This window comes from Gadus chalcogrammus, chromosome 23, assembly GCF_026213295.1.
Source record: "Gadus chalcogrammus isolate NIFS_2021 chromosome 23, NIFS_Gcha_1.0, whole genome shotgun sequence".
In the NCBI taxonomy this organism is placed as follows: Eukaryota; Metazoa; Chordata; class Actinopteri; order Gadiformes; family Gadidae; genus Gadus; species Gadus chalcogrammus.
In genome coordinates this window covers 12,729,797-12,751,744 of record NC_079434.1, presented here as the reverse complement: position 1 = coordinate 12,751,744, position 21,948 = coordinate 12,729,797, and the positions used below count along the sequence as shown (strand labels likewise).

General features: G+C 41.9%; 2 protein-coding genes across 6 annotated transcripts; both read left to right on the top strand.

Annotated features, from left to right (window-relative positions):
- Positions 1-73: 73 nt before the first annotated feature.
- On the top strand, positions 74-7,063 carry LOC130377309 (copine-3-like). Its single transcript, XM_056584373.1, has 16 exons — positions 74-571; positions 934-1,113; positions 1,410-1,484; positions 1,893-1,964; positions 2,246-2,323; positions 2,431-2,520; positions 3,047-3,145; positions 3,233-3,319; positions 3,577-3,636; positions 3,751-3,884; positions 4,121-4,175; positions 4,623-4,674; positions 4,803-4,936; positions 5,385-5,618; positions 5,766-5,893; positions 6,287-7,063. Exons 1-15 carry the CDS (start codon positions 416-418, stop codon positions 5,886-5,888), a joined length of 1,629 nt encoding a protein of 542 aa, XP_056440348.1. The 5' UTR covers positions 74-415; the 3' UTR covers positions 5,889-5,893; positions 6,287-7,063.
- Positions 7,064-10,360: 3,297 nt separating this feature from the next.
- Positions 10,361-21,908, top strand: LOC130377305 (copine-3-like). 5 transcript variants are annotated; one of them, XM_056584364.1, is made up of 17 exons: positions 10,363-10,489; positions 10,879-11,079; positions 11,362-11,541; positions 12,026-12,100; positions 12,226-12,297; positions 12,395-12,475; positions 12,888-12,977; positions 14,311-14,409; positions 14,870-14,956; positions 15,888-15,947; positions 16,298-16,431; positions 16,995-17,049; positions 17,146-17,197; positions 17,583-17,716; positions 18,285-18,521; positions 20,513-20,670; positions 20,701-21,902. In XM_056584364.1, exons 2-17 carry the CDS (start codon positions 10,915-10,917, stop codon positions 20,723-20,725), a joined length of 1,704 nt encoding a protein of 567 aa, XP_056440339.1. In that variant the 5' UTR covers positions 10,363-10,489; positions 10,879-10,914; the 3' UTR covers positions 20,726-21,902. The 5 variants fall into 5 exon arrangements, with proteins under 5 accessions (XP_056440337.1, XP_056440339.1, XP_056440340.1 ...); XM_056584366.1 differs by lacking the exon at positions 20,701-21,902 and adding an exon at positions 19,226-19,340 and having other exon boundaries at positions 10,370-10,489; positions 20,513-20,604; XM_056584362.1 differs by having other exon boundaries at positions 10,361-10,489; positions 20,513-21,908.
- Positions 21,909-21,948: the final 40 nt, after the last annotated feature.

The following is a 21,948-nucleotide window of genomic DNA, read 5'->3' as shown; positions in this document are numbered from 1 at the left end:
GAAACAGAATATGAGCATAATAGTTCCGGAATCATTTTAGATTGGTACATTTAGTTTAACGACTGATCAATTATGATATAATTCACTTAATCCACACTCGGACATTAATTAAATGGATTTGGGTTTTGTGTTAAAGTCGACATGATGTATTTGGGCGTTGTGTACATTCCACAACGTCAGTGAGGGAAACGCCCACTGCTGTCAGATGGCATCTGACTAGCGTGAACAGCAGCATAGGGACTCTTTTGTATTGTTTATGTAAAATTGACTGTTCTAATATTGAAATATCAGTAGGGTATTCTTAGATGGTAGGATTAGGTTAGATGGTATTCAGTTGTCATCAATGAATGCTTTCTCTATTCAGTGAGAAGTTTCTGTTGGGGCTGAGGTTTTTTTTTGCGTCTAAAAAGCTGCAATGGCTACCGGTGGGCCAGTGCCCGTGGTTCCTCTCCAATGTGTGACCAAGGTGGAGCTGACGATCTCTTGTGAGAATCTAATGGACATGGATGTGTTCTCCAAGTCTGATCCACTCTGTGCGTTGTACATCGAATCAGGAACTGGCTGGTATGAGGTGTGTAGTTGCTCCAGTACACATATTACTTATTTAAACCCTGCATGATTGCAAACATTATTGCAAAATAAGTTCACCAATAGGCCTACTCCATGCACTCAGAATAGATTATGGGGGAGGACAGCCGTCAGACATCGTTTAAGTGGATTAGTTTAGTTTAATTAAAACACATTTTCAACATTATTATCCATTATCTATAAAGCGGCACATATATTAAGCTGTGTTGTGCAGCATTCTATGATTTCAGGTGAAAAACAACAGTCTTACATCTCTCAAAAAGTTAATGTATAGTACATCATTAATTTCTGCACATTAAAATGCTTTTTGTATATCTGTACAATGCTTCTCCAACCCCCCATCAGTTTGGTCGCACAGAGATGGTTCTGAACTGCCTTAATCCAAGGTTCTCCAAGAAGTTTAAAATTGACTACTTCTTTGAGACGCTTCAAAAGCTGAAGTTCTGCGTGTATGACATCGACAACGACACGTATGACCTGGGAGACGACGACTTCCTGGGAGAGCTGGAGTGCACTTTAGGCCAAGTGAGTCCACTCTCACATAATTTAGCAACTTTAGACACTTGTATCCAACGCGACTTGCATGATACAGATGAATGTTGCATGCTAAGTGCCTACGGTTAGACTATGGACAATGGGGTTTGAACCTGGAACCGTTACACCGGGAGTCAAACTACCCGAAACCACTATCCTTAATGCCCTGCTTTGTTTAGGGTTTGCGCTCGGATATGTATTGTGTGCTTTCATATGTTCCCATTTCGTGCTGTGCTGTAGTGAGTAATGGTTCCCTGTATCCTCAAGGCATTTTGACGTTCCTTCAGATTGTGTCGTGTAGAAGGATGACTCGCCCTCTTCTGCTGAAGGACAGGAGGACAGCCGGGAAGGGAACCATCACAGTAAACTTCCTCAGTCATGTTGTTATTGTCGTAGTTATGCACACATGGAAGGCCATCAGAAAGAATGGAATATCTCCTCTATGATACTCAGGTCTATTTCAGAACGTTCACAGAAGTTCGAGTTTACTTTAGTACAATGGAACATTCATGGTCAACTTACAATAATATTACTTATTTGCTGCTTCAATTTCGATAGCGACAAAGTATATAAAAAGATCAGTCAAATAATGAGTATTTCTTTTCTACATGTGACTGGCTCTATAGTTATATATCTTTAACTAGCATATATCGGGTAGGACAGGGTTTCCCATTAATCATATCACTCTAGACTATAGGATTAATGGTCTAATAACCTGAATTTAATTTAATATAACGAAGAACAAACAATGAAATATTTTTCTTCCAAAGATCTGCGCTGAGGAGATTCAGGACAACAGAGTGGCTCATTTTGAAGTTTCAGCTCGGAAGCTAGACAAAAAGGTACAGCAACCGCACCTCCACGATATTATAGCTTTTTATCCGACACTTTGAGATCCTGTACCTCTTCCTTGTGAGAAGGCCAGGTGTGCAAAAAGTTAAAAGGCATTCATACTCTTAACTGGGATTCAGAGACACTGCCTTCCCATCCAACAGTTCCCAACTATTGTCGTGTGTACCTCCTCCATCCTTTTCTAAAGAATACTGACAAAGTTTGTCTCAGATTTCAGGCGGGCTATTATGATATGTGTCTCTTTGGTTTATGTGAAATTATTTTATTGCAGTATTTGTGGTGGTCCGACCCTTTCCTGGAATTCCACAAGCAGACAGAAGCTGGGTGGCAGCTGGCCCACAGAACTGAGGTACACAGCATAACAATCCTTCCACCGCTGTCTTACGGTCTTACAGCGGTCTTACTACTCACAGCAGTCCGTTGTTCAACCGCCTCATATCGGCTTGTGTCGCCCAGGTGGTGAAAAACAACCTGAATCCAACATGGAGGCCCTTCCGTATCACTGTGCAGTCGCTCTGTGGAGGCGACGTGGAGAAACCCATCCGAGTACACACACACACGCACACGCACACGCACACACTACCACTGTAATAATTGCATTCTTTGTATTAACCTTGCACGTTGCTCCCTAAAATCTTCATTAACAGTGTGATGTGTGCTGTTTATTTTTCTTTAGCTTTTCTTTACATTTTCTAACTTGTGTGTGTGGCTCAGTTAACAGCGCATCCCAGTGTGGAAACAGCTTTTTGACGAAGGTATGCTTGCGGCCTCCGGCCCGAGTTTCATGGCAGTGCATCACGAAGGTGTGAAAATCTCTCACTCACTCACTCACTCACTCACTCACTCACTCACTCACTCACTCACTCACTCACTCACTCACTCACTCTCACACACAGTCTGTGTTGGTCTGTCTGTGGCACTCTTAAGTAGTGTGGTGTGTGCACCATTGAATGCATGTTTTTTTGTTTTTTAATGCACCTGTGTGTGTGTGTGTGTGTGTGCGTGTGTGCGCCTCTGACTTGTGAGAGGAGACTAGATGACATTGTGGTCTGTGCGTCCTTCTCCGCCCCAGGTGGACTGTTACGACCACTACACGAACGGCGCCCACAGCATTATCGGATCCTTTGTGACCACCCTGTCACAGTTGGAAGCCGGCACATACACATCTCCGGTGGGAATTGTGTGCGTTTTTGTGTGCACTTATTTGTGTGTTAAGGGTGTTTCGTCAAAATGTAGATATTTTTTTCCTGATTTTCAGGCTGAGTTTGCGTGCGTGAACAGGAAAAAGTCTGAGAGGAAGCCAGGCTACAAGAATTCTGGTGTCATTTGCATCAAGAGATGTGAGGTATATGTCATATCATGTTTATAATAAGCTTGCTTGGCTTAGGGTTAAGGTCACAAGTAACAAATTTGTTTAAGAAAAGTGACAACTGAGTCAGTCTAAATGTATTAATATATGGTCCACATCATCTTCATCCACAATCTGCGGAGTCAAATTAGCTGATTGCTACCGCCCTCAATGAAATGTCAAAATAAGACATCTGATATGTTATCTGAAATGAATGGTGTATGTAAGATTAAAAGCTTTGTATCAACGTTCAGGTGGTGAAGGAGTACACCTTCTTGAATTACATCATGGGGGGTTGCCAACTCAACTTCACGGTGGGTTGGCAGACAAGCCATGCATACAAATGATCAGTACGATGTGCACCTTGTCTTGGCGGTACGTTTTCCTGCTTCATAAGTTGATCCTTATCCCCCCCCCGCCTGCTCCAGATAGCCATAGACTTCACAGCCTCGAACGGGGACCCCCGGAGCCCCCAGTCCCTCCACTTCATCGACCCTCAGGGCTACAACGAGTACCTGGCCGCCATCTGGGCCGTGGGCTCTGTGATCCAGGACTACGACAGGTGAGCCGCAGTGCGATGGCAAACATTGCGTTGTCCGTTTCCCTATTTACCAACAACCCGTCCTCTATGTTGGGTCCTAATGTTTCCAGAGGAATGTCAACAATAGTCATCATTATCTTTGGGAGTCAATTAATGTGCCTGTTAATGTGAAAATATTAACTTTAAATGACCTCAAAAGTTATGAAATACAAGCGATAATTCACTTATAATAACTGAACTCTTTCCTACCTGTGCAGTACCAAAACCTTTCCCGCCTTCGGGTTTGGAGCCATCGTGCCTCCCACTGGGACGGTATGTCCAACCCATAAAAAAACCATCGCAAATTAGTTGTAGCATGTGATCTTAATCTCTTTACAAAATCCTCCAGTAGTTACCAGTAGGAGGGACAATGGAACGACACGAGGAGAGATATAGTTAGTGGTCACGTCACCTCAAAATCTCATTCATCATTTGAAGGCATCCACTGCATCCAACTCGAATGAGTCGCCAATAACGTCACTATCGGTTTGACTCCTCTATCCATCATTCATTCAAAAAATAACTCAATGTGTCAGTGCATATTTCTCAACATTCCGTAGAGAATAAAACATTATATATTTCCTCTTCATTCGTGCAGACCAAATCGATTTTTTAAAGACACTATCCATGGGTTGATTGAGCCAGGGTTTTTAAAATAGAGACTAGTCGTTTCACAGTTAGGTTAGATTATATAATACTACATTGATTCTTTTTCCCCAGGTGTCCCATGAGTTCCCGATAAACTTTACCCCAGATTATCCATTCTGTCATGGTAGGTCCAAAGCTTATTTTCCAAAAGTTGTATTTACCTGTGTGCTGTGATCCAACAGTCTATCTCTGTGGAAATGCGACCCATGTTGTATATGCTTACCATGAATACTTGTGGGTTTCCATGTTCAGGCATCGAAGGGGTGGTGTCTGCCTACCAGCAGTGTCTGCCCGTAGTGAAGCTCTACGGACCCACCTGCTTCGCCCCCATCATCAACCACGTGGCCTGCTTCGCCAGACAGGCCATGCAGCAGAACACTGCCTCGGTGAGATAACGTCCTAGCTGGCGCTTACCCGACCCCCTATCGGGAGCAGCCATGTGGACCAGTAGCTGAACTGGCTGCACTCATCATAGCTCATCTTGTCAATTTAGTATAGAGAGATCCAGCTTAATGTGGTTTTAAGGTAGTTACAGTCAGACATGACAGATTTGACTAGTGATTTAGAATGAGCTGAGCGACTGTTAATCAGATACACCTGTCGGAAACAGTCTTCTTTGAAACAACTCTTTGGATCATCTAATAATTTTTTTATCCCTTCTTGTAAAGTCGTGAACAGAATTATTTTAGTTCATTTTCTGCACGGCATCGGATGTTAGACAAGCCAAGCATTGCACTTTGCCCGATCCCTGACGCGTCCGCTTATATTCATTCTGTGTTTACCTGTCCACCTGTGTGTGTTGCCCCGCCCCAACAACATTCCTGTCCCTCACAGCAATACTTTGTTCTGCTCATCATCACCGACGGCGTGATCACGGACATGGACCAGACACTAACTGCCGTCGTCAACGCCTCCCGCCTCCCCATGTCCATCATCATCATCGGGGTGGGCGCGGCCGACTTCAGCGCCATGGAGTTCCTCGACAGCGACGACAAACTGCTGCGGTCGTCGCGGGGCGACGTGGCCTTCCGTGACATCGTCCAGTTCGTGCCTTTCAGGGCCTTCAAGGTGAGCGCCGGTATTAAGATTGGACAATAAATCATTCATAAATATATGAAGAGTAAAAAATATATATATATTTATATAAATTGGTGGGTAAGATAATAAATAAAGGCTTACCTCGTCTGGTTATTTGTGTGTTCTCTTCCCTCGCAGGCAAACAGCATTGCTCTAGCTCAGAGTGTCCTGGCAGAGTTGCCCGACCAAGTGGGCCGCTTTTTCAACTTCTTCAAACTGAAGCCTCCCAATGAAGACTCCAGTCAAGCAAGCACTCTATAGAGAAGGTATGAACCAGCTCTGAATGGCTCAAGATGAGTGCTCGTACTTGACTCATAGGCTGTGGTTGAAACTGGCTTGTACCTGTGGCTGACCTATATATGGCTGGTGGTGCAGTGGAAATTGCTGGCTTGTGACACAGTAGCTAATAGCTATAGTCGCCTTGGTAACCGGTGTGTGGTCTACTCAGTGCCAACGCTGTGAGATATTTGCTTTGTTCAGCTTAGTCTCCTCACCTGTGTTGATTATTTTAGTTATCCTTGTTTTGGTAGTAAGCTTTGCACACAATTTTGGTTCGTACATGCTTTTTGAAGAGCCTCTATTGTATTATATTGGTTCTTATGTAAATCTATATATATGTATTATCAGATGGCATCTTATTTTATTTGATCCTTTAACAGGAATTCCCTTGCATTGTGATACTGGTCAAGACTCAAATCAAAGTAAAAGGACAAACCAGACCCCAAGACTACCGGTGGCCCCCGTGACTCACGCATGGTTAGTTGAAAGTGTTATCTCTTGGAACATTCAGGATGTTCATACGTATATGCATTACCAACAGAATGACTATCAACATGGAATGAATTAAAAGATAGGAGCTGCAGGCTTGTATAACTGCCTTGACATTAAGGTTGTTTTCAATAATTGTATTCAGAATTATAGTGTTAAAAACAACATTATCAGTCTTCTGTGTGTGCCTGTATGCTTCATATATTTCTTGAACTTTATAACTGTTTTAGATTGTTTTATGTCACTCATCTTCTAAAAATAAAATTATAAACGCAGAATTCACTTGAATGTCTCTTATGCTCCCTTGTCAGTTGTTGCTACTGTAATGTGACTAGAAGTCTATCAAACCATGCTACCCTATCAAAAAATGCTACGTTATGCATTTGGCAGCATATTTAATGGTTAGACCATTTGCCTCTATCAAAAGATGCACCCGCTGCAGAATCAAGTGGTTTTACAGCAATACTGTAAAACAACAGTAGTGGACACACACCATTGACACTGTAAGAATATGGGGAGTATAGTTTGATGCTGTATTATAACGTCTTTATTGAAGATTTCAGGGGTACAGTGTGGGCAATGTATGTAATGTAAAAAATATATACATAGCATTTTAAGAAAAAGCATCAATAATATTAATTTAAACTAAATAAATATCTTCAACAAGAAAAGTGTTGCTAAGATATTATTAAAACGTATATATATATATTTGTGAATTGGATTCTGTATGTGTTTATACTGAATATGCAATAGAGAATAATTATTCAAAAAATAATAATAACAACCAAAGATCGTAAATCTTTATTTTCCTTTGAGACATTTCTTACAGAAATATGGAGCGCTCCTGTCGTGGCCATATTGGTCACACTCAAAATGTGCCCATCTAATGCACAATTCACACTGCACCTACCAAAAAAACAATAAAAAGAGCATTTGGTACACCAAAAAATCTACAATGAGATAAATGTTATGGTCATACATATTTTATGTTATACTTTACCATTTCAATTATGCTCTCGTCTGCATTTTTTTTGAGCAAAAGAACACCACACAGTTGTCCTCTGCCTTCCCTAGAAACAATGTTTTTCAAAAGCTTTTAAACTGTGGCAACTCAAATCATTATGTGTGAGTATATAAATCATTGTACAAACATGGTACATGTTATCGTAGAAAAAATAAATTTCACAGAAGACTGACCAAAATACCCAATAATAGTGTAATCAATAGTTATGTTTAATAATGTAAAAAGTAACCTTGCTTTATAGTGCATGACCCACACAGACTAATCCACTTATGTGACTGAGGTGATGGAATTTGCATTGACTTTGACTAAGAAACTATTTTGATGGCAATGCTTCCTGCAGTTTGATGCCACTGACCTTTGGACTGAAGCTACATGCAACCCTGCATCATGCCAGGCTCCATTTTCCTTTCCTTCCTCTCCCTCTTCACTTTGAACCAAAGCACCTCCTCTCCAATGTAAGACAGTGTATTTTGGTTCTTCTTTTGTACACGTTTAGCATATGCCTGCTTCTGTTTGTCCTGAGACTTTGAGATGTTTTCCGCAGTTCTTTTTTTTACACACTCCATCGACTTTATTTTTTCATCCAAAAATGAATGAAAGGTCCTCTCCTCGGGCAAACTGATGGTGGAAAGCTGAAATGACAAACAAGTGTGAAAAAATAGTAACTTCATTCCAAGTATTTTACAGTTTAATTGCTAATCAAAAACAGTTTCAACCTGTTATGTGCAATTTATGTTTATGGATGGAGGAAAATCGACTAATCGTTCAGTCATTATGATAATTTTTTCAAGGACTCCTGAAACTGACCGGCATGTCAACAGGAACCTCGGATGGGAAAACAGCCTCTCTCCCATACATCATGAGGAAAGGACTGTGTTTGGTGGTGGTCTGGACCTTCGACCTTAATGAAAACAACGTAGCTTCCAAGAAGACATCCCAGTTGTTCTGCTTGTCGTTGACCAATTTTATGAGAGCTCTAAGATGTAAAATAAGAAACACAATATAAACAAATTCAATTACGCCTGTCTCACAAATGCTTCAAAATGTCTGGCCCAACGATGCACTACATCACGTATTGGTATGAAATACATATCAATATTGAATGAATAGTAATAGATTAAATTTGTGAATACATTTATATTATCCATGGTTAAAAGCAACACAGTTCCGTTTCGGGAAATCAGAGTGGAACGAAACAAGACCCGCTGTCACAAAGCTATACTAAAAAAGTTTGAAATAAACTTGCTGCTTTATGTTGTGGCTTGTCTTCACATCCAGACTATTGGTTTGGGGATGATAGGCAGCTGTCACACTCCTTTCAATAGCCAACATATTGCAGAGGCTGGTGTTGAGCTGAAATAAAAAGAGTTACAGTAAAAAAAAATCCAAAACAAAGGAATTATTCCTGAATTGTATTTACTACAAACGCCTTTTTAAAATGCACATACTTCATTAACAAATTCTTTTCCCTGGTCAGATAGGATTCTTTTGGGACAACCATGTCTATAAATAATAGAGCAGATGTGGCGTCCCACTTCAGCTGCGGTTTTAGTCTTTAATGGGAAAGCCTCAACCCATTTGGAAAAGTAATCTGTGGCTGTTAAAATATACTGGAAGCCATCCACAGTTTTTGGGAGAGGTCCTATCAGGTCAATGCCAACGAGATCCCAGACAGCAGACACCTATCAAGGTAAAACAAATACAATTATTTTTACATTCTCAATATTTCTTTATTAATAGCTGTACGATAATATCAAGATAACACTGTACACATTTACCTGTATACACTGTAATGGCTGTGCAGCAGTCGAAGGTTTTCCAAACTTCTGGCATTTATCACATTCCAAGACCTTTAAGAAAGTAGTTGTTAATAAAACACAAAAAATAAGAAACACAACAATAACTCAAACACATTGCCTACCCAGTTGTTAATGTCCACGGACATGCCAAGCCAGTAAAATCTGGAGGACATTGCAGTCCGGGTTTTCAGGATGCCCGAATGGCCCCCGATTGGAGAGGAGTGGAATTCTGTGAAGAGTTTTCTTGCATCCTCTTTGGATTTAATGGCTCTTCTGCCTCTAACGTAGAGCTCTCCTTCTGCAGTAAACATTCATTAAAGAACTTTCATCATTAAAGAGCAATCTTACCAAGACACTATCCACATATTAATGTACTTTGGAAACTCACCCTTTAACGTGAATTTTGAAGCGTACCTCCTCAGGTTTAATTTCTGGGACTTATCATACCCAGCCGGGAATGTTCCGTGAGAAAGGAGGTCAAATAATTCGTCCCACCTTTTGTCCATCGCTTAACAAAAAAGGGATAACACACAAGTATTTAGAATTGATATAACATACGATACATATCTTGTTATAACACGACAAGATGTCGCCGCCTCCCTCCCCCACCACCGAACAAAACCTTCTCCGATCCCAGTCCCCTAAAATAACACATATATAATCTTATTTCTACATTTAGCAGCAAAGCCAGTTGGTACATGCACATATTTACACGCTTACCGGTCAAAAGGCGCAGTTAAAAACATGTTTTAAAGAAGTACTCACCATCAGCCAAAATAATAGTAGCACAAATTGATGGATGCGCACGCATGTTCATTGTTGTCGACGCGCATGCGCAGAACAACCACGTCGCACAATTGATAGGTAGCATAAATTGGCAGAACACCCTGAAGTTTTCAATAAAACGGTATCAAAATATGCCCCCATATTCTTACAGTGTACATTGGGTGATTAGTGGTGAAAAATAGCACAAGTGATACTGCAGTGGGACCATAGTTTGATAGCGTATTTGATCTGTAGACCAATTGCCACTATCAAACAAATAAAGTAGCACTTTTTTATAGGGTAGCATGATTTTACAGATTCTGCTATCGAGTCGCGATACGGTAGCAAAATATGACAAGGGAGCATAATCTGGCAGAACACCGGTAATTGTCAGAACACTGGCCCTACTAGTACCGAAAACAAACGCACCCGGTTGCTGAGAGGCGGACCACGCCCACTCCGTGCCCCAGCAGCTCTGACAACGGTTCAATCGCCCAAGACAAATGGTAAGACCTCTTAAAAAGATCCACATTGAATATTACTAATGCAGCATACACTGGTAAATATGGATATTGAGAGTATCTTTCACCATTGAGTAAACTTTAATTTCAACAATGTGTATGATGAAACGGTTTATACCGCGACATTAACAGGATATTTGGGTTAGCGTAACAGTGAGTAACCCAACGCGTTTTTTAACGGAATGTGCTTTTTTCTTTCACCAAACATCTTATAATCTGACTATATAGGCATCACGGGAAACTGTTAATCAAAGAGTATGAGTAAAATCACATCGCTTCCACTTCCATACCACGTATTGCCTAGTAGTACGCAACCATAAGGTTGAAAAAGTGGAAAAGCTGGATTCACACCTTCCTGCTGTTTACGTTCACAGAGCCGCTGGATCGCGTGTGTTTGACGAGAGGTTGTCATGGCCGCTGGACCAGCCCCGACTGCGGGACCCGGGAACTCTCAGTTCCTATCCAAAGTGGTACTGAGCGTCTCCTGTAACAATCTCCTGGACATGGACGTGTTCTCAAAGTCCGATCCGTTATGTGTGATCCACATGACTTCCTCGGAGTCCCAGTGGTATGAGGTCAGTGTGGAGGAGAAACGCCCAGTCCGTGATTGATACTTCTACTTGCAAAATATATTCATACAATAATACAAAACACATACAATAATAAAAACAATGTTACACAGGGACCAGGAACATAGGACCTACTACTGGGTCTGCGTAATTTTTGCCATTATAATAATGATATAATATAATACTTCGCTCACTACCTCGCCTGTTGTTATTACAATAACTTAACTTGTGTTTATCAAACATTTGTTTTTTCATGGAAGCTTGTCTGAAATAACATTGTCTGTCCAGGTTGGGCGCACGGAACGAATAAACAATACCCTAGATCCAAAGTTTTCCAAAACCTTTGAGATCGACTACTTCTTTGAGGTGGTGCAGAAAATCCGGTTCTCTGTGTACGACATTGACAACGCCACCTATGACCTGGAGGATGATGACTTCCTCGGGTCCCTGGAGTGCACCGTGGGCCAGGTGAGGACAGTTTCTCCTGAGACCAGTTAAAGTATTGTCAAGTATTGGGCTGCTTTTGAGGTTTAAAGCGTTTGAGGTTTTACTGTTTTACATTGCTTTAAAATTGCACCTTTCTCATACAGGTTTTAATAAAACTGTGAGATATCAGGGTTGAGAAAGTGTGTTGGACATTGTTTTTAAATTCTCCACTTTGGTTTTATTACATTTGGAAATAAATCAGATTAGAAGTCAAGCAACCCAAATGTCATGTATTTTCTAAAACGATGTTCTTCCCCAAATTTTGGATAATTCCACAACAACAACAACACAGTCTAGCTCAATGGTAGCAATATATTAAAGGTCAAAAACCGCTTCAAATGAAACCCAACAGGCTCAGAACTCTGTTTCTAGCAATTGCATGGAACATATTCTTGTTTTTTTTACTTTAGCCAAAACTGTACAAAAGCGAATCCAATTAATCAATCTTTCTGTGGTTTTTGTTTAGATTGTGTCTTCCAGAAAGCTGACTCGACCCCTACTGAGGAGAGACAGGAAACCGGCTGGGAAGGGGACCATCACAGTAGGTCACTCACTAGCATCTCCATGTGAAGGGCGCTACTCTTTGTTTGTTGTCATCTAGCAATGTGTGTCCACATACAGTTATCTATATATTTAGATGTATTCTTATTTTTGTTTTCTATCAAGATTGTTGCTGAAGAGAAGACGGACAACAGAGTGGTGAATTTTGAGATGGCTGCTAGGAAGCTGGATAAAAAGGTGGACTCGGTTGATGATAATAATCGCTGACAGGAAGAATCAGAAGAATAAATCCATTCCATTTGATTGCATGTGACGTTAACTTGTTTGTTTTAAGGATTTCTTCGGACTCTCGGATCCTTTTCTGGAAATCTACAAGCAATCCGACACAGATTGGCAGCTGGCTCACCGGACTGAGGCGAGGACACAATGACGCACACTGATCGTGCTTAGATGTGCATTACTGGCATGAAACCGGTCTTTAAAAAGCTTCGCCCCTAGGGCTCGTAATGGTGTACATATATACACGTGACATCATGCCACAGCATGGGACCTACATCATAAATACACTGGCTTGACCTGACGAGAAAACGTCAGGTCAACATACGCACACACGTTTCCATTCTACCTGCTCTTAGCGTTTTTCCCCCCAGACATCAGAACGGCCACACAAATAAAAAGCACTAAAACTGCGACACTGCCCATTATGACAGCAAGGCATTTTCATGCCTCAAACCTCAGTCCTCTCCTATCGCTTCACGTGTGGCGGCTAATGTCATGGCCAGCACACCAGCTCATTGCAGGGTGTTTTTTTGGTTTCCTCATTTCAGGTGGTGATGAACAACCTGAGCCCCACGTGGAAACCCTTCATGGTGCCTCTGCAGTCACTCTGTGGGGGCGACATAGAGAGACGGATAAAGGTGCACTAAAAACACTTCCTCACACACACACACACACACACACACACACACACACACACACACACACACACACACACACACACACACACACACACACACACACACACACACACACACACACACACGGATGCATGGATACACACATACATACATTAACACATAGAAGCTTATGCCTCAATACTAAAACATACAAATATTCATACCTGCATATGTCTGGATTATATGGTGTGTTTTACAAGGCTGATTTCCTTGCATTTCCCCCAATCTTACAGTGTTCGTTTATTTGCGTAGTAATAATTCCCTAAAATGAAGACAAATTGCCTACAGAGTTGGTAATCATTAGTAATTAAGTGTTCATATGAAAGGGAGTGCTGTTATACTGAATATCAGCACGGCTGTGATTCGGTCATAGGTACAATGCTGCAGGCCAAGTGCCCAAGCTAATAGCTCATGGATGCCTCTTGTACAATCGACCTTAAGCTGTGCTGCTGTGGTCTGTACTTGTTTGGAGCTAAAATCACCCGTATTGTCTACGCATGACGTAATAAGGTACTTTCTGTTAGGTCATGTGTTGTGCTCCCATACCCAGCATAAACAAAACCATTATAGCTGATGTGTGTATCATTTTCTTTTTGAACAACAAGCTTGTCAGAGTGTGGCACTTCCCAGTCGACAGTGCTACAAGTGAGTTCACAACTTTTGCTGTGTGTGCTTCAGATTAAAGCTCTGTATTGCGGGGCGAATTTATTGATTTGTAGTCTTTGGCGTTTTTTGAGTTCATCAAAGGGGTCAAAGTGTGTTCTTCCGCTACTCATCCAGGCTGGTACTCATTAGTGGGCTAGACTTTCCTCCTGCTGGTCTTCAGGCCTACCATTTCCCCTCCTGTGTTCTCTGTTTTCAGTCTCAAACCATCCGCCCATCATGATACTGGTTAGATTGAACCAGAAGGATACACAGTAAAAAAAAAAAAAAGGCAATTTATTGGCCCTTTATATAACTGCGTTGCCAAGGAGACTCATGTCTGATCATGTTAATATCAAATCGCATCAATGGCTGAAGACCTTTAACAGCATTATGTTTGCTGGACTGTGTATCCTGTCTTGACGTTTGTAGAAGGCCAATGAGTGACCCCCTTTTTCCATTTCCTGGACAAGAGAATAAATGCAATGATTTAAAAAAACAACACATCAGTCAAATCAAGCATTTCTCTCTTCCCCTGTCCTGTGCCCATCCTAATTCAAAGCCATTCCTAGCTAAATAAATTAATATCATTTTTCTATCTACCAGGCCATTAAAAAAACATTGTTTTTGTCCCTTGCTGCCTGTATGCTAGGTGGAGTGCTATGACTACAATAGCAGCGGGTCCCATGACTACATAGGGACCTTTGAGACAAACCTTGCCCAAATACAAGAGTCATCCAAGTCATACGCGGTAAGGTGTGTGTAAATGTGGGTCAGTGCACTTGTCTGTGTCACATGGTCTACTTGCAATTCCCCTGTCCATCTGAATTACCTGTTCTTGTTGCCAGTGTGGATATTGGAATTGAAGGCAGAGCATCACTGCTGCTGCCCCTAGACTATGGAACGCCCTCCCTGACCACCTGAGGGCTCCACAGACTACAGCTCTTTTTAAACGGAACCTCAAAACCCATCTCTTTAAAAGAGCATTTAGCTAAACTTTCTTTGAGGTTCCCCCTTTTTAATAGTTTTTTGGTCTTTTTTTCTCTGAAGCACTTTGAGATTCTTGAATATAAAGTGCATTATAAATAAAATTTATTATTATTATTATTATTATTATTATTATTATCATAGGAACTTCATTGGGGTGACGGTAATGCGCTACCTCTGACACAGATGTGCCTGTTTTATGGCACCCCCCCCCCCCCTTCCAGGCCGAGTTTGAATGCATCAACAGCAAGAAGAAGCAGAAGAAGAAGGGCTATAAAAACTCTGGGGTGATCATTATCAAAAAATGCGAGGTATGTTGGGTCTTGGATTGATTTCCCTCAGTATTTGTATTTTTTTCTCCTTCGGTTGAGGAATGTTGTTGTGGCGGATGTTGGAGATCAAATCAAACTTTCGGAGGGGATTCATGGGGATTCCTTTCCAAAGCACTGGTTTTGTGAAGCTTGTACTGTATATGTTTAGTTATAAAATAATGAGACATAACATTTATAGTAGAATGATAATGAACTACAGGATTAATACTTATCTTCTACATTTAATTTAAACAGATCAGCATTCCATCTTTTTTTGTTTTTAGGCAGAGCTTGAACATTTTGAACTAACTCGTTGGAGGAGCTTTCCCGTTCCCCCTCTTCCATTTACCCGAACAAGAAAACGGCTTACAAACCAGCATTTCTTGATACTAGCTTGAAGCATGCTTCAGTCTTTTTATATTTTATCTGGTAGCGGCTCACAATGAGGCAGTGCAGAACACCCAAAATATGACATGACCCTTCCATTCGTAACACTCAACTAACGCATGGAAAATGTGTGTCGCAATATTTTTTTATGCAACTATAGGCCTCAGTTTGACGTTAACTGCAAATGTCTAGAAGTTCCAAAAGTTACTATAAAATTTATTCACTGTAGAAAATGCAGTGAGTGCTGTAGTGCAAAATGAGGTTGAAACTTTTTTCTTTTTTTATCAAGTTTGAATCAGGTCAGTATAACAGTCAAGTTAGCGTAGAAGGTGTGTGTGTGTGTGTGTGTGTGTGTGAGATAGATAATTGTAGTCGCTCATTTCGTCAGGTCAAGCCAGTGTATTTATGATGTCAGTCCCATACTGTGACTTGATGTCATGTTAATATATGTACACCATTACAAGCCCAAGGGGCGAGGCTTTCTAAAGACCAGCTGCACATTTAAGCACGATCAGTGTGTAATTGGGATTATGTTTATGTGCAGATAGTGAGGCAGTACACGTTCTTGGATTACATCATGGGAGGCTGTCAACTCAACTTTACAGTAAGTATGGTCTTTTGATACTTTTGGGGATCTGTTAATACAGCAATAGGACTAGTCTACCATCTCTTAAAAATCTGAAGAAACTGATATTTGTGTTACTGTACAGTTTATATGGGGTAAAGCCAAACAGACTTGGACTCTACCGGTTTCATTTGAACGTATTAACATGCAATCGTCGTATCTTTTAACAAAGGTGTGCAAGCTTGTATTAAGTTTGTGTTTGACAAACAATCAGACAACCAAGATAACAACGCTGACAATTGATACTGTGAGTGTGGATCCTGGGAGGAGGCAGACATCAGAATAAACAACCTCATCCCCCCCTAATCCTCGTCTCGGTTCTGCCTCAGATAGCCATAGACTTCACAGGTTCCAACGGGGACCCGCGGACCCCCCAGTCCCTCCACTTCATCGACCCTCAGGGCTACAACGAGTACCTGGCCGCCATCTGGGCCGTGGGCTCGGTGATCCAGGACTACGACAGGTGAGTCCCTGCTTCCAAGGACACAAATGCATCGACGGGGATAGATTTCCATCGGTGTGTTTCATTGTGTGTTCAGTTCTTTGGATCCATTGTTCATCTATTATGGTGTATGCGGCGGGTTGATCTCGTGTCGGGAGTGTCTCCTACTACATGGGTTCCTGGTTGGAAGCTCAATGACGCAGTAGGAACCTTTGAGACCGGTGTGCTGGCCCCTGTCTCACGCTCCTCAATGATATCTCAAAACATTCACTGCAATTCTCGATGAAGATACACGGCATTATGATGTCCAACCACCTCTCTCCCGTCCTAATAGTGTGTGTCCCTTATCAAAGTTTCCTCCTTTTCCTACTTTTGGAGAATTGGACTAGATCCAATATTGAACATCAAATCTTATTCGAACCTCGTCTGGGAAGCCATGTGAATCTGTCATTTGGTTGAAGGACTATACAAAAATACACTCCACTTTACCTAGTTGTTATGATTCTATAAATAATGGTTGGTTAGTATGACTTATTGGTGATCTCTCCCTTGCCCTCTCCCTTTCTCCCTCCCCCCCCCTACAGCGACAAGATGTTCCCAGCCTTTGGGTTCGGAGCACAGGTCCCCCCGTCCTGGCAGGTCAGCTGAATGTCCAACAGGCCTCCTGCCTATGCAGGTTTTTCATATCAATCAGAAGAGGGCTTCAATGAGGGGTGGTGTGTGGTTTTTTCCCAGGTTTCCCATGAATTCCCCATCAACTTCAACCCTGCTAATCCCTTTTGTGCCGGTATGTTGGAGCCTGTGCATGCATATTCTTGCGCTGTTAAGCTGTACGCACACACGATCTAATGTTTAGTTGCCTAGCACTTTCTGACATTGTTAAACGTAAAGGCAATATGTTTTTTAACATCATTATTCACAAATAGTATAGAACAGCTTAAATCATGGTGAACTTGCCTCTACATATTTGCTTAAATAAAAGGTTCTACCACTTCAAGAGGGTAAACCATCACTGAGCATGCATAATATCTCTAAAATGTTTTTTCTTAGTTTATTAATTATTAAGAATAAAACAAATGCGTTTTTAGGTATGTAACAAGTATTTGTGGAGGGAATTTAATGACAAATTGAATTTAATGAGTCATGCGTACGCTTGTTTTGTTCGTTTCCAGGCATCGAAGGGGTGGTGTCCGCTTACCAGCAGTGTCTGCCTCAGGTTAAGCTCTACGGACCCACCAGCTTCTCTCCCATCATCAACCACGTGGCCTGCTTCGCTAAACAGGCCATGCAGCAGAACACTGCCTCAGTGAGTTCCTGGGCAAGCTGAAGCCTCCATGTTTGGGTGTGGTTGCGATGGCAGTACTTTTTAACGACATGAGGTCATTCATTGGACTAAACAGTGCAACAGTTAACTATGCGTCAAGGTTTCTAGCAATTGCATGGAACATATTCTTGTTTTTTTTACTTTAGCCAAAACGCAAATGTAGGAAAACCGTCTAAATGTGGTTTGGTTCTGCCATGAAGTTACCCATGCTAATTGTGAGCCTCTGACAGATGTACATCCTTTATAATAGTGGGAGGGGGTGGGGATCAGTATTTGAATTCCATCCTTCTGAAAGGGATAGTTCATAGTGATGGGGATAGTCTTTTTTTTGTAAATTCATGTTGCGGCTAGGCCTAGGTATTGCAAGTCAATAACCTCTACAAACCTCTCAAATGTATTGAATTACCATCTGCATCTCGGGGAATGCTGAGTAACTCTGTATAAGTAGGGTTGTCCAGAGTTACTTAGCATTGATTTAACATTCGCCTTTTTTATAATTATAAAAAAAGAATTATCCACCCTTCCCTCACCTGCTGTCCCACGTCACCAGCAATACTTTGTGCTGCTCATCATCACCGACGGCGTGATCACGGACATGGACCAGACGCGTAGCGCCATCGTCAACGCCTCCCGCCTCCCCATGTCCATCATCATCATCGGCGTGGGCGGAGCCGACTTCAGCGCCATGGAGTTCCTGGACGGGGACGACGGCATGCTGCGCTCCACCACAGGCGAGGCTGCCATGCGGGACATCGTGCAGTTCGTCCCCTTCCGTCAGTTCCAACGCGTAAGCAGGGAGAACCTTCAACGTTTGCTCTTCTTCTGTGTGTCGTGCTGCTTTTATAAAGACCCTGTTCGGACCCGGTGTCTATTCTCCAACTCTTTCCACATAGTGCTATGAGATGCAAGGGTTTGATTGAGCACCAGATCTTAACACAGGTTTTGTTTCATGCTTGCTCCACATGCCAATCACCACAACACTTATTTTGCGAATTGCAGGAGAGACCGCATGAGGTGTGTTGATTCTGTGATCGGTTGTCTATGCCCCTTATAGACTGCTAAAACAATTCACCAATCCATTAAGATGAAAACTCGATTTGTTGATTGACAGAAATGTATTATCCTTTGATTACTTGTTTGTTGTTTTTTAAATATTTTTTAAACCAATATGAACTAAATCATATTTTTTCTCTTATCTCCCCGTCAGGCAAAACAAAAATATTCAGTGCAACTCTTTAGGATTTAATTGTGAGCAAAACCAAAATGGCAACCAATATACTGCAGTTACAGCAGCAACTCAAATTTGTATTAATTTGAGCTAATCCTAATAATGAGCTCATCCAACACCTCTCTAACAAAAAAGAAGCAACAGAGGTATAGTTTAATAGTCCTTATTCTAAACAGCAATGTCATCAGACCTCGTTTGGCGAGTGGGGGATTTCTGAAGTCAGCGTAATTCGTATATGCAAATGTCTACACAACACATTTCAGGCCGGAACAGCAGCCCTTGCGCAAAGTGTACTGGCAGAGCTGCCTGACCAAGTGGCTTCCTTCTTCCATGCGTTCAAGCTGAAGCCTCCAACGGAACCCAGCCCTCCCTAGAAGCGTAGGCGCAGCCCCTTCGTCTTGTCTGTCAGCCCTTGATCTGCTTTCCTGCTTCACCTCCCCCTCTTGTGTGTAAGGATTTAGACAGCATTAACATCTCTGGGTAAAGAGCTCCTCTGTGATACAAACAACGCGGTGGGGAAAAAGTTGAAGGGGTTTTCAACTTTTGCTGCTGCGGAATAGCCTGGAGACCATCCTAATCACATGACCTGCCATTCTGTTTCCCTGCACAAATCCGTCTGGATCTCCTGCCGCCAACCTCGAGTTACAGAAATTGTAATGCAATCTTGGCGGACTGTGTTCTGGTTAATGACGTTGTGGATCCAATTAGGGACTGCGGCATGGTTGATGATGTAACCTACATGCCGCTGCTAAACATTAATGGCGTCTCCCGAAGCAACGAGGTCCAGACTGATCCGTGTAGCGTAACAGAATGTGAGGTCATGTGATCAGGATGGTCTCCAGGCTAGGTGCGAAACACAAGTTTGTCTATCGGCACAGTGTTGTGAAATAAGGGTCGACAACCAGACCTTCAAACTTGTAAATTAAGAGGTCTATCAAGACAGAAGTAAAGGCTCAGACTTCGTTGAAAAAATTATGATATTTTCTAGGGAAGGTGGGAAGGTGACTGTGCCCCGCGTACCCGTTTAAGAGATAAATGCTCTCTAAATCGGCCTTAGCATTAGGAAGCTAATGCATGGCTTTGTATAATGGCTAGTAAGCTGTGTTATCTACTGCAGTACACCTCACAGCTGCAATCATTCTTCTTCAAGGCCTTGTCTGTTTATTTATTTAACATTTTACTTGTACCCATTCATACCCTATGCTTAGAGGGCAGGATAGATCAGTGTACCAGTCTAACCAGTCGGTGGACTATAGCAAATGCTGCTTATCTATCCATCAGCCATGAGGACAAGTTTACCCTCAAGTTTGGAAGATAAAGCTTTAAAGCCAGAGAGCCGTAAAGATCCTGGGCTTTTTTATTTGTAAAGCCACCTGTGGTTTTTGAAGGGAGATCCACCTTGACCTTCTCTAAGGTTCTTCTAGATCCTTTTACTCTCCACCAGCTCTGCTCTCTTCGCTTTACTACAGCTCCGTCCCCCCATGCCCGCTGTCCTCCTCCGTTCCTTATCTCCTGCTCCTCCGCCCCTCTCCTCCTTCCCTCGTCTCCAGGCCCCACGGGAGGCGCTGGCCAAGAGCGTCCTGGCCGAGGTCCCAGGTCAGGTTGTGGACTTCTTTCGCACCATGAAGCTGCCGCCACCGCCGCCGCCGCCAGACGCGACCACGAACAACACCATCGCCCCTGCCCCCGCCGCCCCCGACTCCCAGGCCTCAGCCCCCGCCGCCCCCGACTCCCAGGCCTCAGCCCCCAGCGCTGCGTGGTGAACCTGGGGCGTCGATGACGTCGGGTCACTAACCCAACCAGTGGATGTCTCTGCAGAACACCCAAACCACATATCCTACTGGACACTTACAAGTACTGCAACAACGACAGCATGGAAAGCCTGTCGGTATCATAACATGTACTAGAACATCAAGAGCATGGAAACCCTTCTTGTAGTTCGTACATGATCTTTCATGCAAGAATAACCTATTCTCCTGTCCGCCAAGAACTGCATTTTTACTCTGCTGCCAAATGAAGTTATTTGAAAGGGAAAGAGAAAAAAAATTCATGGGTCTCAGGGTTTTCATTGACTATTAACAGTGTTTTCTCAAGATATGTTTAGTTATTCAATGACAACATGTTTTTGCCCTCTGAAAACCGCTCAGAATATATCATCGTAAACCTACAGAGGATCTTTTTATGTTTATTGAGAGTAATCCACATGTTTGGGCTGCAAATCGATTGCTTAATTGTTTACCACAATGCTATTGAATGACCATTTCTTGTTCAATGATGTATAGCCCTGCTTGAGGAATCCTTTATAACCAGTCATTCGAAACGGTTTCAGCCATCACCAGAAAAATCTGCACTTTAGCAATGTTTACAGTGGAGAGCCAGTAACCATTTGGTTGGTAACATATTGTCATGTGCATTCTTGTGATTGTAAATCCAACAATATTCAGGTGTTCTGCATGTAAACATCTTTGTACTAATTCTACAAATAGTTTATATATTTTTGTTTCAGAGTTATCATTATCTGACATTTTGACTGTTAAACAGCTCTGAATCAAAATATTTAGAACAATTATTAATATGGATTATTAGGTTTGCCAAACTTTAAAAACTATAGCCACATTTAGATTGAATTGTTTAATAGTTAATCTATCATGTACTACAGTAAGATGGTCCTGGAGTGACGTTATCTTCCTAAATGCTAACTCGCTGTAGTAAATAATATTGTTTTTTTATTATCTATGTCCAACAGTGTCTTATATCAATAACATGTTTTACATTTATGTTTCATGTATACAATTCACACTCGATGGTCTTTGATTTTATATAAATATATAGAGCACTGTTGTTAGTACGTTTATGTCATTATTAATGCCATACCTCTTAATAATGTAGCTACTTTCAGTGCCTGCACAGCAGTGATTATTTTGAACTCTGTCGTTATAATTATAATTGTAACAAAATCTTTTGTCATTTATTTCGCCTATTTTAT

Coding starts and splice junctions, on each gene's coding strand:
- LOC130377309 (XM_056584373.1), top strand. CDS start 416: ATGGCTACCGGTGGGCCAGTGCCCGTGGTTCCTCTCCAATGTGTGACC. Junction 1,485..1,892: donor CCGGGAAGGGAACCATCACA/GTAAACTTCCTC, acceptor TTTCTTCCAAAG/ATCTGCGCTGAGGAGATTCA. Junction 1,965..2,245: donor CTCGGAAGCTAGACAAAAAG/GTACAGCAACCG, acceptor ATTTTATTGCAG/TATTTGTGGTGGTCCGACCC.
- LOC130377305 (XM_056584362.1), top strand. CDS start 10,915: ATGGCCGCTGGACCAGCCCCGACTGCGGGACCCGGGAACTCTCAGTTC. Junction 12,298..12,394: donor CTAGGAAGCTGGATAAAAAG/GTGGACTCGGTT, acceptor GTTTGTTTTAAG/GATTTCTTCGGACTCTCGGA. Junction 15,948..16,297: donor GCTGTCAACTCAACTTTACA/GTAAGTATGGTC, acceptor GTTCTGCCTCAG/ATAGCCATAGACTTCACAGG.